The 12,891-nt window shown below is 46.2% G+C and overlaps 1 protein-coding gene across 2 annotated transcripts in view; it reads left to right on the top strand.

Annotated features, from left to right (window-relative positions):
• St8sia2 (ST8 alpha-N-acetyl-neuraminide alpha-2,8-sialyltransferase 2) overlaps positions 1-12,891 on the top strand; it is a 75,443-nt gene that overhangs the window by 40,248 nt on the left and 22,304 nt on the right. For both annotated transcript variants that reach the window (NM_057156.2, XM_063268334.1), the window contains exons 3-5: positions 2,198-2,326; positions 7,027-7,284; positions 12,571-12,864. In NM_057156.2, the coding sequence (NP_476497.1) occupies positions 2,198-2,326; positions 7,027-7,284; positions 12,571-12,864 (681 nt within the window). The remainder of the gene's footprint in view (positions 1-2,197; positions 2,327-7,026; positions 7,285-12,570; positions 12,865-12,891) is intronic.

Below are 12,891 nucleotides of genomic sequence, written 5' to 3'. Positions count from 1 at the left end.
CATCCCAAACAGGAAGATATTTCTGTTTCTCACCCCTACTAATGTAAGGTGCAGTGAATATTGAGGAGTCTTAAGATGTGACAGCTGTATTCATGGTCCTGAGTTTACTGCTCTTGCTTCTAGCCACAATAAGTAGGCAGTAAGTACCAGGGCTGGGAAGATAGCTCAGTGGGTAATGTGCTTGCTGCAGAAGCTCAAGGAGATGTGATCAATCTGAAGGACTCAAATTAAACAAAAACAAAGTTAAAGCCAGTTATAGAGGTACACACTTGTGATCCTAGCACTTGGAAAGCAGAGACACGTAGATCTCTGGAGCTGGCTAGCTAGACAGTCCAACTGAACCGTGGAGCTCCAGGGCTAGACAGTCCAATTGAACCACGGAGCTCCAGGTTCAGTGAGAGGCACGGCCTCAAAAACAAAGACAGAGAAAATTAAGGAAGATACCTAACAACCTCATTTAGCCACATGTAGAGGATAGTACCAGAGGCGACCAGCCCTCCTGGAGCCCTGGGCAGTGGTAGGAAACAACAGTAGTCCTTTAAGAACTCTAGAACCTCAGAGCCTGGTATGTTCCTCTTAGATGTAAAGATCTAGACTATGGACCAGAAGGGTAAGGGGATTTCCCATGGATGGCCACGTTGCAAAAATTTCTCCATGACACATTCAGCTTCCTTCCATGAAACCATAAAATTTGGAAGTTTGGGCTTTCTTTTTTTTCTCCTGTGAGTTCCCTTAAGTCTGTGTACTAGATAAAGTACATCAACCACATTCTGAATCCTTTCATGGTCTATCCTCTGCAAAGCTATGTGGTCTATCCTCTTCAAAGCTACAAGACAAGTGATAAAAAGCAGAGGAGGGAGGAATATGGAGAGATGGAGGTAAGCAGACAGGCCAAGGGTGCCACACAGGGTAGACCCTAAAAGAATTTGTTCTCTGAGTGCATAAAGCAAAACAGAGTATTGAGTTCAGGCATTGCTAGCAGGATTTTATCTTTTTGAACTTGGTTGTTCCAAGATAAATGTAGAGGAGAGAGGTGTTTGGTTTGAACTCTCAAAGGTTAGTGCATTCTGCATTACAAACCCACTTATTATTCTAACCGGGAGAATGTGCTGCCGGCTAGACAAAAGCAACTTGGGACGTGACCCACATGTATCTCTGTGCATTGGCAGGAGGCGAGCTGGCTTCTAGACCGTCTTCAAAGATATCAGTGTAGCCTCCTTTCTTAGAAACCTACTAGCATAGATTTCAAGTGTCTGAGTTCAAAAAGCCCTGCTGTCCCTGAGTCAGACAGAAAGAGAGTTTATATCCAGCATTGTGATCTGCTTCAAGAATACAAAGCCAGCTAACTCCTTCCTCCATGACAAGCTTCTTAGGACCTATTTCAATGTCAAACTCAACAAGTGGCTACTTACTGAATACCTGCTATGTTAAACTGTTATGAGATGGAGAAATGAATGAGTAAAATCCCCCACTCGAAGTCTAGCAAGACAGGCAGATAACAAGACTGATAATTCTATCATAGGTGGATTTTTCTAACAGCCAAAAAAAAAAGTGATGGAGAGACCAATGATATGGCACAGTTACCAAAGGCATTTGCCACAAAAGCTGACCATCTGAGTTTGATCCCCAGGACGCATAAGGTGGAAGGAAAGAATGGACTCCTGCCCATTGTCCTCTTACCTTCAAGCAAACACACACACACACACACACACACACACACACACCACATAATTTGAAAAAGTTTTAAAAGGAAGAAAGAGACAGGAAGGAGGGCAGTAGGTGAAACCACAGGCTTCAAGGGCATTGACCTGTGTGTGCTTAGCTCTCTGTTAAGATTTGTGGGCCAGCATGTAATAGTTTATGATTTCTCCTTTCGAGCTTTCTTCACTGTAGCTAAGAAAGGAAACTGTACTGCCCTGGCAGGCAGTGCCTGCTTCCCTCGAAGCAGAGATGGGAGGGGGAAGAGCAGTTGTAGAACTCCGCTTCCTGTTTCTAAGAACCAACGTCCGTAGGCTCTTCCTGAGGGAGAGAACTCGTGCATTCTAGAAGATAAATAGACTTCCCTTCTCAGGTAATAACGGCAATTTTGCTCTTGTGAAGTTTACATTCAAGCCCGTGCAAATACAGAACTATTAGGCGTGTCATGGGCAGGCTCACAGATCATGTCTACCTTCGTGTTTTTTCTTCCCCCTTCCAGAGCTGAAGTTGTAATAAATGGCTCTTCACTACCAGCCGTTGCTGACAGAAGTAATGAAAGCCTTAAGCACAGCATCCAGCCAGCCTCATCCAAGTGGAGACACAACCAGACGCTCTCTCTGAGGATCAGGTATCGGTGGGTCACTACAGAACAGGAGAGAAAGGGGCAGGCCTGGCCTTCTTTACCACAAGCCACCAACCTGCTGCTCTCTGTTATTTAAAGTAGCCAGGATAGAAATAAAATGTAGCCCTCCTAAGGAAACAGGTTTCATCTATTAGATGATCAATTAAATTATCAAAACCTGGGACAAGTCCAGCCACATGCCCCACATGGATATGTAGCCATTTGGACAAGGGGAAGTCGTGGATGAACTTATCCCCACAGGGTCCTTGGTTCAGGCCAGGAGCTCTGCTTCTAGGCAGCACAGGTCACAAGTGCCTCTTTCTCCGATATAAAGAGTTGCTTCTTGTTTGTCTCTATCTGATATTTGTGTCTTCATTCTATGACAGTCCCTTACCTGTCTACCTCCCACGGCCCTTGTAGGACGAAATCCTCTATCCTCTCCACCACTAACATGAGAACACACAACTATAGCTGAGAGATCCAGAGATGATCTGACATCTGGTCGACCAACAACAGAGCAAACTGTCTAAGCCGGAGAAAAGCTTTTGTCCTTTCTTGGTGCCTTCAGATAGCAATCATCCTTGAGTGGTGGCCATGGAGAGGAATTATAACTTCAGCCCTTGCGACTTTAGGTTGAGATGCTGTTGTGATCGACCCAGCAGATATTCATCTCCAGGCATTGAGCTGTGTGGCCCAGGCTGCTGGCATGAATAGACATGTTAGACAGAAAAACACAAAAATAAGCAAAGACAACTCAGTAGGATGTTCACACCAGACAGTCCTGTATCTTGCAAATATGTAAAACTAAGGAGATTGTACTGAAGGGAGTTGTTCATTTTTTAAAGGGGAAAGGCTGGCTTATAGCAATGTGTTTTGAAGGATAAGTAGGAGTTTGTCAGGTGTACATGTGCAGGGTCTGATTATAGTATTTGTGACAAGGGATGAAGGAAAATTGAAAAGAAGATAGAGAATGGGGGTGGGAACGAGGCAGCCAGGACCACATGAGAAAAGGCTTGATAATTCCTCAGGGCATCAGCATGCTGAAGCAAAGGTGACAGGCCACATATAATATAACACGAGGCAGGGAGTTGCCACATCTGGTAGGTCCATCCCCTAGCTCTAGATGTGCCATGGGGAGACAAAAAGAGCATAGGACTAAAGAGTGCTGACATCTGGGAACCCAGGAACTGAGAGTCCAGCTGAAAGAGCTGCTACCAGGGCCACCCTTTCTCAGCACCTCTTTCAGGGCCACCTAGAGAGACTCGCCCTTGTTGCACTGTCCTAACAGCCACATCACTTCATCTGGGACACCACAGAACTGACAAGGCAGATGCAAAGCAGCAAACCCCACCAGCCTGTGGCTAAAGCCACAGAAGTTACTGTCTCTAGATGGTTCTAGAAGCCAGTGTTCCGAATGCTGCCCCAGCAGCTCTAGGAGAACCCATCTTCTTGCCTCTGCTGGCTTCTCAGGGCTCCAGGTGTAACTGTGTTTGGATCACACTGACATCTATGTCTTCTGTTCCCCCATCTGAGTCGGAATAACCTCATCCTCTGCTTCTCACAGGGTGTGGCCCCTGGATTCAGAGCCCACAGAGAATCCAAAATGATCTCATTTCAAGATCCTTAATCTTGAGAAGTGCTGTTTCTGAGTAAAATTACATCCATGGGTCCCAGAGAAATTGGCCATATATATCAGGTGGCCACCATATTCCATGCTCCCCACTATAGCACATGAGGGTAAAAATCTATAGTCAGACCCTACCTACTTCAGCTCCTTCAGGACCTATTCTGTAGGAACCCTGAAAAAAGAGACATACACACTCATATGTACACATGTGCATATACATGCACACACTCACACACACGGATATACACACACATGCCCCATTTGTGAAGAAGAGCAGACCACTGCTTCCACAAGGAGTCTGCAAACACCAGCCCCTGTAGAAGGAATAATACGCCTCCTCCACCCGGAGGGAAAAGGAATTTCCCTCCACTCAATTAGTTGCCAAGATTATTCACAATAAAAGATTCTGTAAGTGATTCGGAATGATATTTAATAATTGATTGTAATTTCTCATAATTAGTTAGAAATTAATTCCCTCACAGAGGTATTTATTTATGAGCTTTCTGGGGGCTTTCTTTGCTTTTAAATACTTTGGGGTAAGTAATTGCAAGGGATATTAGCAATTTCCAAACCATATTAGCGTGTCAAGTTATATAATCTTTAGTGAAGTGTAGTAAATAAGACGCTTTTGTTTCCTGCTAAGAAGTAAGAAGTGCTCACCAAGATGGCTCTCCCCCTCTGCACTACTGTCACTCTGGAGACTCTGGTCACTAATGTGCAGTGGCTAGTGGGTGGATCACGCCATGCCCAAGGGCTTCTGGCTGTCCCTTGGAACATCCCAAACCTGGATGTGCAGTAATCATCTGACCTGGGGCCTGACAGAATGAGGCTTCTTCAGATGTCAGCTTCTAGATTCTTCCTAGTTTCCAAGCATCTAGACATGCAACCTCCTGGGACTTGCCTCAGGGTATAAACCGTTCAAGGTTCGAAGGCTCAAAGCTCGGTGTTACCAAAAGCACCTCTAGGAAGCGCCACACATTTGCAGGCCACATGAGCATTCTGTGGATGGAGACAAGCTCCCTTGGGCCTGCTCTCTAATGGGGACCTCCTGCAGGAGATACAATTAGATCAGCTGACCCAAGCATGCAGCTCCTTCCCTATATGACTAAACTCGTTACCCTGTCATTTTGTTGGTGGTGATGGTGGCTTTTTTGGTTGGTTGTTTTTCAAGAAATATTTCAAGAAAGCCCTGGCTCTCTGGAACTAACACACACTCACACTCTCTCTTCTCTCTCTCTCTCTCTCTCTCTCTCTCTCTCTCTCTCTCTCTCTCTCTCTCTCTCTCCACCAGGCTGTCCTTGAACTCAGACATTCTCTTGACTGTCTCCCAGTTGCTGGTTATAAAGGTGTGTGCTGTCAGTCATCTGTATGTAGGCATGTACATGTGGAGGGCAGAGGTCAACCTTTAACATTGTTCCTCAGGAGCAGTGCACATTGGTTTTTGAGGCAGTCTCTCATTAGCCAGGAACCCGCTGAGTAAGCTAGACTAGCTAACACTTGAGCCCTGAAGATCTGTGTGTCTTCACTTCTCCAGGACTGGAATTATAGGCACACAACCCTGTGCCTGGATTTTTTTTAAATGTTGGTTCTGAAGACCGAACTTTCACGACACTTTACCAACTGTGCAATCTCTCCAATCCCTTAGGCAGTTCTTTTAAAAATTTAATTAAAATGTAATTAAATCTTTTTCCCTTTCCTTCCTCCAGCCTTTCTCGTATACCCACTGTCACCCTCTCTTTCAAACTCGTCGCCTCTATTTCTTAATTGTTGTTATGTATGTGTGTCGATAGATAGATAGATAGATAGATAGATAGATAGATAGATAGATAGATAGATAGATGGATATGAATTCCTAAATTTATAAACACAACCTGCTCAGTCTGTGTGTTACTTACATCCATATATGATTTCAGGGCTGATCATTTGCCATTGGACAACCAATGAGGGGTCTTCTGCTTTCAGCATTCCTTAGCTGTCTGTGATTCTTTTCTCTTGTTGTTGATCATATGAGAATTCTCCCTCCCACATTAATATATCTATTGGTATTATCCTAGAGGTATGACCTATATAACATACGTACAGGTCCTTAGATTCCTATAAGTAGAGCTCCTAGCTAGTACTCAGGGTCCTATGAATGGACTGTGTTAGGAGTAAATTCTCATGGTGACTTCATGAATATGTCTATTCCTTTCCAGACATGACTCCATTCTCTCCCTGTGCTATTCTCAAACTTTCCCTCTACATCTAACTTACCAGGGAACCAAGAGAACTGTGTTTTGATCACTTTCTTCTGAATACACACAGAGGAACACTTCTCTGTACCAGGGGAATGTCACAATTCATAAACCCCAGGAGACAGCAACCAGAGGAATAATAGTCCACAAAATGGGCCAGTGCCCAGGCCATGCTCACAGGAGCCTTACAGGTGGAAGCAGTAATCTCCATCACAGTTCCACAGTTCCATCTCCCTGTGCCCCATCCCCTGCTTCCTCCCCAGTCCTCCAAAGAAGCCTTCCTGGAAAAGTAGAGGACAGTGAGGAATGAGGGCATTCGTTACTCTGGCTTCTTGTTATGTTTTCAGATCTTCCTGTTAGATAGACAGTTGGATGAAGGGTGGGCTGAAGAGCTGCCTTCACCCAGTCAAAAGAGGTCTTCTGCTGTTTGTGCAACACGGCCCCATCTAGCAGTGGTTCTCAACCTGTGGGTCAAGATACCTTTGGGGGTTGACCCTTTCACAGGGGCAGCATGTCAGATACCCTGAGTATCTGGTATTTACATTGTGATTCATAAGGGTAGCAAAATTGCAGTTATGAAGTAGCAACAAAAAATTAATTTATGGTTGAGGGTCACCACAACATGAAGAACTGTATTAAATGATCACAGCATTGGGAACATTGAAAACCACTGCTCTAGGGACTTCTGTCAAGCCTAGAGAGCATCCCTGAGGGCAACTGAGCTCAGGGTATGCCCACCATTTTTTTCTGGGTTGCAGCATCCTTACAGGGTGACAGGGAGAGAACATCTAAGCCAATAAGGAGTATCTAGCAGCATGGAGACTTTCTTCCTTTGGTTTTCACAGGAAGCAAATTTTAAAGTTCCTGGATGCAGAGAAGGATATTTCTGTCCTTAAGGGGACCCTGAAGCCTGGAGACATTATTCATTATATCTTTGATCGAGACAGCACAATGAACGTGTCCCAGAACCTCTATGAACTCCTCCCCAGAACCTCACCTCTGAAGAATAAGCATTTCCAGACTTGTGCCATCGTGGGCAACTCAGGAGTCTTGCTCAACAGCGGCTGTGGGCAGGAGATTGACACACACAGCTTTGTCATAAGGTAACCATCTACCCGTGGCCCTGAGTGGCGGGTATATTGAAGTCGAGTGATGGAAACAAGCCACATTAATTGATTACACCCTGTTCTCAACCTTCATTGCTTGCCATAATGGCTTTGGGAGAGCATCTGTGACTTGTCTCATTGCGATGATCAAACATCAGACAAAAGCAGCTTAAAGGAGGAAGGGTCTGTCTGCAGCTCATGGTTTGAGGGTCCATCATGACAGAGAAAGCATGGCAACAAGAGTATGAGGCAGCTGCTCAGAGTGCATCCACAGTTAAGAAACAGAGATGAATGCTTTAGCTCAGCTCATTTTTCCCCATCTTGTTCAGCCTGGAAACCCAACCCACAGGGTAGTATAACACATCCCCTGGTGGGACTTCCTTCTTCAGTTAAACCTCTCTGGAAAGTCTCTCAAAGGCACACCGAGAGGTATGTGCCCAAATCTAATCATGTTGACAGTGAAGACTAGTCATCACAGGGAGCCTTGACTCCAAGCACAATATACATCTAGTCAATTAAATCTCCTGCAGGACAGGACAAGGGCATTGTGTAATCCAGAGAATTTAAGTGACTCTGTATTATATCTAAGGTTGGGAAACAGAGAGAGTATAGAGGTGGGCAGACTATGACCCTTAACATATCTTATAAATAAAACTTTATTGCAAAACAGCCACTCATGCCCACCTTCACCCTGCCAATAGTGTTCTGGCCAAAGCTGGGGTGGTTCTTGCTAAAGTAATATGGCACACATACAGGCTGCAAAGCTGGGAATATTTTTTGTCTGGCCCCTTACAGAATCAGCTTGTTCTCTGAAAACACTGAATAGAACCTAGTACAAAAGGGATTAAGAAAACCTGGGTGGATAGTTACTGGGGTCATGACTGTAAAATTCTCTCCAGTATTCTAGAAGCTGGTGTTCCACCTGTAACTTTAGAATCCTGGAGTCAAAACCTAGGAAATGAAAAAGTGATAAAGAAACTCAGCAGTCATTTTCTCTATGATATCAACTCTTGTTTTGCCATCACTGGGGACATTGTAACAGTTATCCATGGCCCTGGTATCTGGCCCTTGAGCCATACAAACTCAGAAACAAGGCATTGCTGTCTCCCAGACAAAAGTAGGACACATGGTGCCTCAAGTTTCATCCCAAACTGCTCCTAGCCCTGGCAGAAATCTGAGATGGGACACACATTTGTTCTCTTTGACCAGGTCACTCTGTGCTCGGCAGAGACAATAGCTCTATCCCCCCATTCCTAAACCCTCCAGGCTAAAGATTGGTTAAGAGCAGGTTTGAGGAGAAAAAGAAAGGAAACTGTATGGGAACTTGTCTGACTAGAAACCAGAGGTGAGGGGTAGTGGAGCGGCTGTTGAAGTGGAGAACACAGGCCAAAGCACCCTCCTGGGCTCAGCTCACCACCACAGTGCAAACAGCATCGAGGAAACCCTTCTGGCCTGGTGTAGTTCTTGCAGGTCATGACCCTGTACTTTGATATGAGTGATAGGTTTCAACAGTTAGCTTCCCATGCCATGCTAAGCCCCACTCCTAACTGAGGAGGGAAGATCCACCCTGAGTGAACATGGTTGTCATTATTCTACAGGGCTGGGATCCCAGGCTGAATGAAAAGAGAATTTATAGAAGCCAGAGGGAGGGTCCAGGCTACAGTTCCCGATGTGGGTTCTGAAACTCATTCTTGGCTCTACTGGCCATTTGTCATGTGACTTGGAGTAGATCACTCCCCCTTTCCTGAGCCTTGTTTACATCTATAAAATGTTTAGGTTGTGTTGGCCGATTCTGAGATCCTCTCATGAAAAAGCCTTTTCAGACACTAACCCAGATTTCTCCACGCTTGAATGTGGCTGTGTATCTGGTGGTTACTGAATGCAGAGGCACCGGGTAAGGGTGCCTGAGACTGGATTTCCCACAAGACTCCAAGGGAGGAATACAAGATGGGCTTAGAGAGAGGCTAGGCTATGCCCTGCTGACCCCACCTCCACAAGCACACATATACAATCAATAGAAAATGATGTCATGAATGTTAGGTGATGTAACATATGGAGACATGCCCCACGTCCCCACATGACAGTACACTGAGCATTCATTCTCTATAAACTGTATGTGTCCACTGCACTAGTTCACCCCCAAACAGTGAGCTCCTGAGATGACAGCAGTCTTTTCTATCAATGTCTGGACCACCTCCAGGCTAAAGATCTGATAGGACACAGGAGGACCCCAAAGGCCTGTACTCCCAACAACAAATTCTGAAAAGGTCTTAATGGAGGTCTGTCTCCATCTATCAAAGTCTACAAGATCAGTTTTCCTTGTTTATGTTTCTGCCCCCACTCCATGTAAGGGATGTGCAAAACATTGCCACTCCCTCAGAAAACTACTGGGAGACAGGACCCCAGGAGTCATAGTAGGTCACAGGACATATAGCACCTCCCACAAGGAAGAGCAGACCAAAAGAGGAGGAATGGGGAAAACAGAACTGGTCCAGGAGACTCTGTTGAGCAGATGCTGGCTACACACTGGCTGCTGGGACATGAGATGGCTGAGATAGGTAAACCCAAGAGGGCCAGGATGAGGGGAGCTGCCATTCTCAGCTTCATTCTTCTGAGCAACACACACATACACACACACACACACACACACACACACACACACACACACACATGTAAATTATCATCAACTAGTTCCTTAAGATGTGCTACACCCTCAGTGTGTTATTAATAGCAGGATCATAGCATTCAGTGTTAGCCTGCGCACGTCTATGAGCTTACTTAACTCTCAGCACTACCCTTTCCAGTGAGGAAACTGGGGGAAGGAATGGCCAAAGTTTGGGTGACTAGTTACAGCCAGGGTTAGGCTGTATACCTGGCAGCCTAGCTGCAGAACCACAACACCCACCCCTCATTTTGAGGCTTCCTCTACATGTGCCTATGGATACAGCTCTTTCTGGAAGGGACTAGCTCCCTTCCTGCCAGAATCAGGCCCATCTCCAGCCCAGCCCTGAAACTCTCTTTGAACAGAGCCTAGATCCACCAGAACCAAAGTTAGAAAAGACTGGGTCCTCCCTCCTTAAATAAAACATGTCGTGCGTTCTATGCCAGTGGGAAAGAGCATTTCTAGTGTCCACACAGGCCCAGCTGCCATGCCTAGCAGCAATGTCCATACTGAGACATACCATTGGGCAAACTTGGGCCCCACAGACCCCCACACCCACCCCATGTAAGTGTGAAATGCTTTAATGGCCCTGCCCTCAGAGGGTACAAATATGCTGATATCCCTTCCAGTGGAGGCCTTTCACATTGTCATTATAATCATCAGTGTGTTGCCCACCTCCTAACCTGTCCTCAAATCTACTAGGTGCTCAGTAAACCTGTGCTTCCTCCTTTTCCCCATGCCAGTTAGTGGTTGTCTCCAGTCAGCCTGACAGGATTAAATCCCCATGTCTCTGCTCTCAGTTTTGGGAGTCTGCCCACAAACAGTCCTAAGCATCAGGAAATCTTTGGAAGCCTGGTTTGGCTAGTCTCAGAATAATAGAGAGCTGTGGGTGGCCCCAGAGGAGCCACTGTGCTGAAAATACCCCCACTCTCCAAGGCCTATAGCAGGGGCATCTGAAGAGGTCATCAGCATTTCTCTTCCCAGCAATTTTACCCCACAGTTGGAGAGAGAAAGCCTGGGGCTAGAGATGGAGACAAGAAGTATTTGGGGAGGCTCTCAAGAGTTCGTGAGCTTCTGAGTTAGACACTACAAAGTCTGAATCCTAATGGCCCCCTTCCTGGCTCAGGGGATTTGGGCAAGTTAATTGGCAACTGAGGATTGCATTCCTCTCATCTGTAAAATTAACACAAGTTCACAGTAAACGGAACTGACTAGCCAAGTGGCCAGCATAACCCAGGGCTCAAGTGATGCCCCTTCGCCATCAATGTAACTGACTTTCTTTCCCTGCCAAAGAAGAACGATTATTGCTTAAAGGCAGGGCTACCTGGTGTGTATGAAGTGATGGCGTCTGGCCCCTCCCTCACACACAGTCAGCCTCCGTACTGTATATACTTGCTGTGCACTCTCAGACATAAACCCACTGATCTGAAGATTTTTCTCACCAACCAGTCCTCCAGGGAAGACAATACCTGCAGGCTGTAGACTCAGTCCCTGGGGCTCTCAGCTCAAGCAGGAAGCCTTGCACACACAACCGGGGCAGAATCCTTGAGGGAGGGACCCCTCAGCGAAGTTCATGGGCAGGCTGATGGGTTAAGCAAGAGAGTGCAGTGGACAGATCTGCCCATGATGCTCAGCCCCTCAAGGCCCCTCAAATGGCTCCCTACTACCTTCAGTGCCAAGTCACTGCACAACTAACTTCTGATATCTCATCTGGCTGCTCTTTTGTTGCTTGTCATGATCAGTTAGGTAATATTTGTTAGTCAGATCCACTCACACACCTTCTTCTAAACACCCATGCTGCGCCATATTCTCTGCCCTCGGGCAAATTTCTTGTAGCATGGTGGTTTATTTTTTTATTTTTTAAAGCTGCTTGGAACTCAAGGAGGAAGAGATTTTTAGAAAGTATATGTATGCACATGCATATACATATATACATATAAATTCTTAAGCCTGCTGAATCAGGACCTGGGGAATCCTATTTTTAACAAGTCTCTGTGGGATTCTTCTGACTTTACAAACTGGAGACAAGCTCTTTTTCTGAGTCTGTCCACCAGTGCTCTCTTACTCATTCATTCTTTAGATTTCCCTCCCCACTCCTTCTCCTGATAGTCCTCCAGCCCATAGAAAGATGACAGCCGTTAGCACTGGCTATGCCCTCGTTATGGTCCTGCAACATTCTGATACCCACTGTTCATGTGGTCTCCCTCACAGCCAAAGTCATGGAAGCTCCCAGAAAGCACAGAGAGACTAAAAAAGCTACCCATTGCCACACAGGCAGAGCATGCCAGATCTGAGTTTTGAACCTGGACATCTCTGTCTTCTGTGCCCTCACAATGAATGGCTCAAGGCACACCTGTTAAAAGCCACCTCATTGTGGGACTGAGGACAAGCACTGTTGCTTCTAGGAGTATGGCAGTCTGCATCTAAGGATATAACAGAGGCTCAGTAAACATTTGAGTCAGGAGGAAGAGAAAGGATGATAGGTGATGCTTGTGACCCGTGAAGCTCCTTCGTCTATGAGGAAGAAGAGGAAGAAGCCAGAAGTGGCAGAGGACAGGGTCAAGTTCAATGTAAGAAGAGCCATCTTCCCCAAACGACCATGTTTGCCTTTTATCCCTTAGGTGCAACCTGGCTCCAGTTCAGGAGTATGCCCGGGATGTGGGCCTCAAGACTGACCTAGTGACCATGAACCCCTCAGTCATCCAGCGGGCCTTTGAGGACCTAGTGAATGCCACGTGGCGGGAGAAGCTACTGCAGCGACTGCATGGCCTCAATGGGAGCATACTGTGGATACCTGCCTTCATGGCCCGGGGTGGCAAGGAGCGTGTGGAGTGGGTCAATGCTCTCATCCTGAAGCACCATGTCAACGTACGCACAGCTTACCCTTCCCTGCGCCTGCTGCACGCAGTCCGAGGGTGAGTATGCTCTCATTGCTAAGGGTG

The sequence above is a fragment of the Rattus norvegicus genome, chromosome 1 (genome assembly GCF_036323735.1).
Source record: "Rattus norvegicus strain BN/NHsdMcwi chromosome 1, GRCr8, whole genome shotgun sequence".
Classification (NCBI taxonomy): Eukaryota; Metazoa; Chordata; class Mammalia; order Rodentia; family Muridae; genus Rattus; species Rattus norvegicus.
Note: the sequence above shows the minus strand (reverse complement) of the source record. Positions and strands in the feature narration are given on the sequence as shown.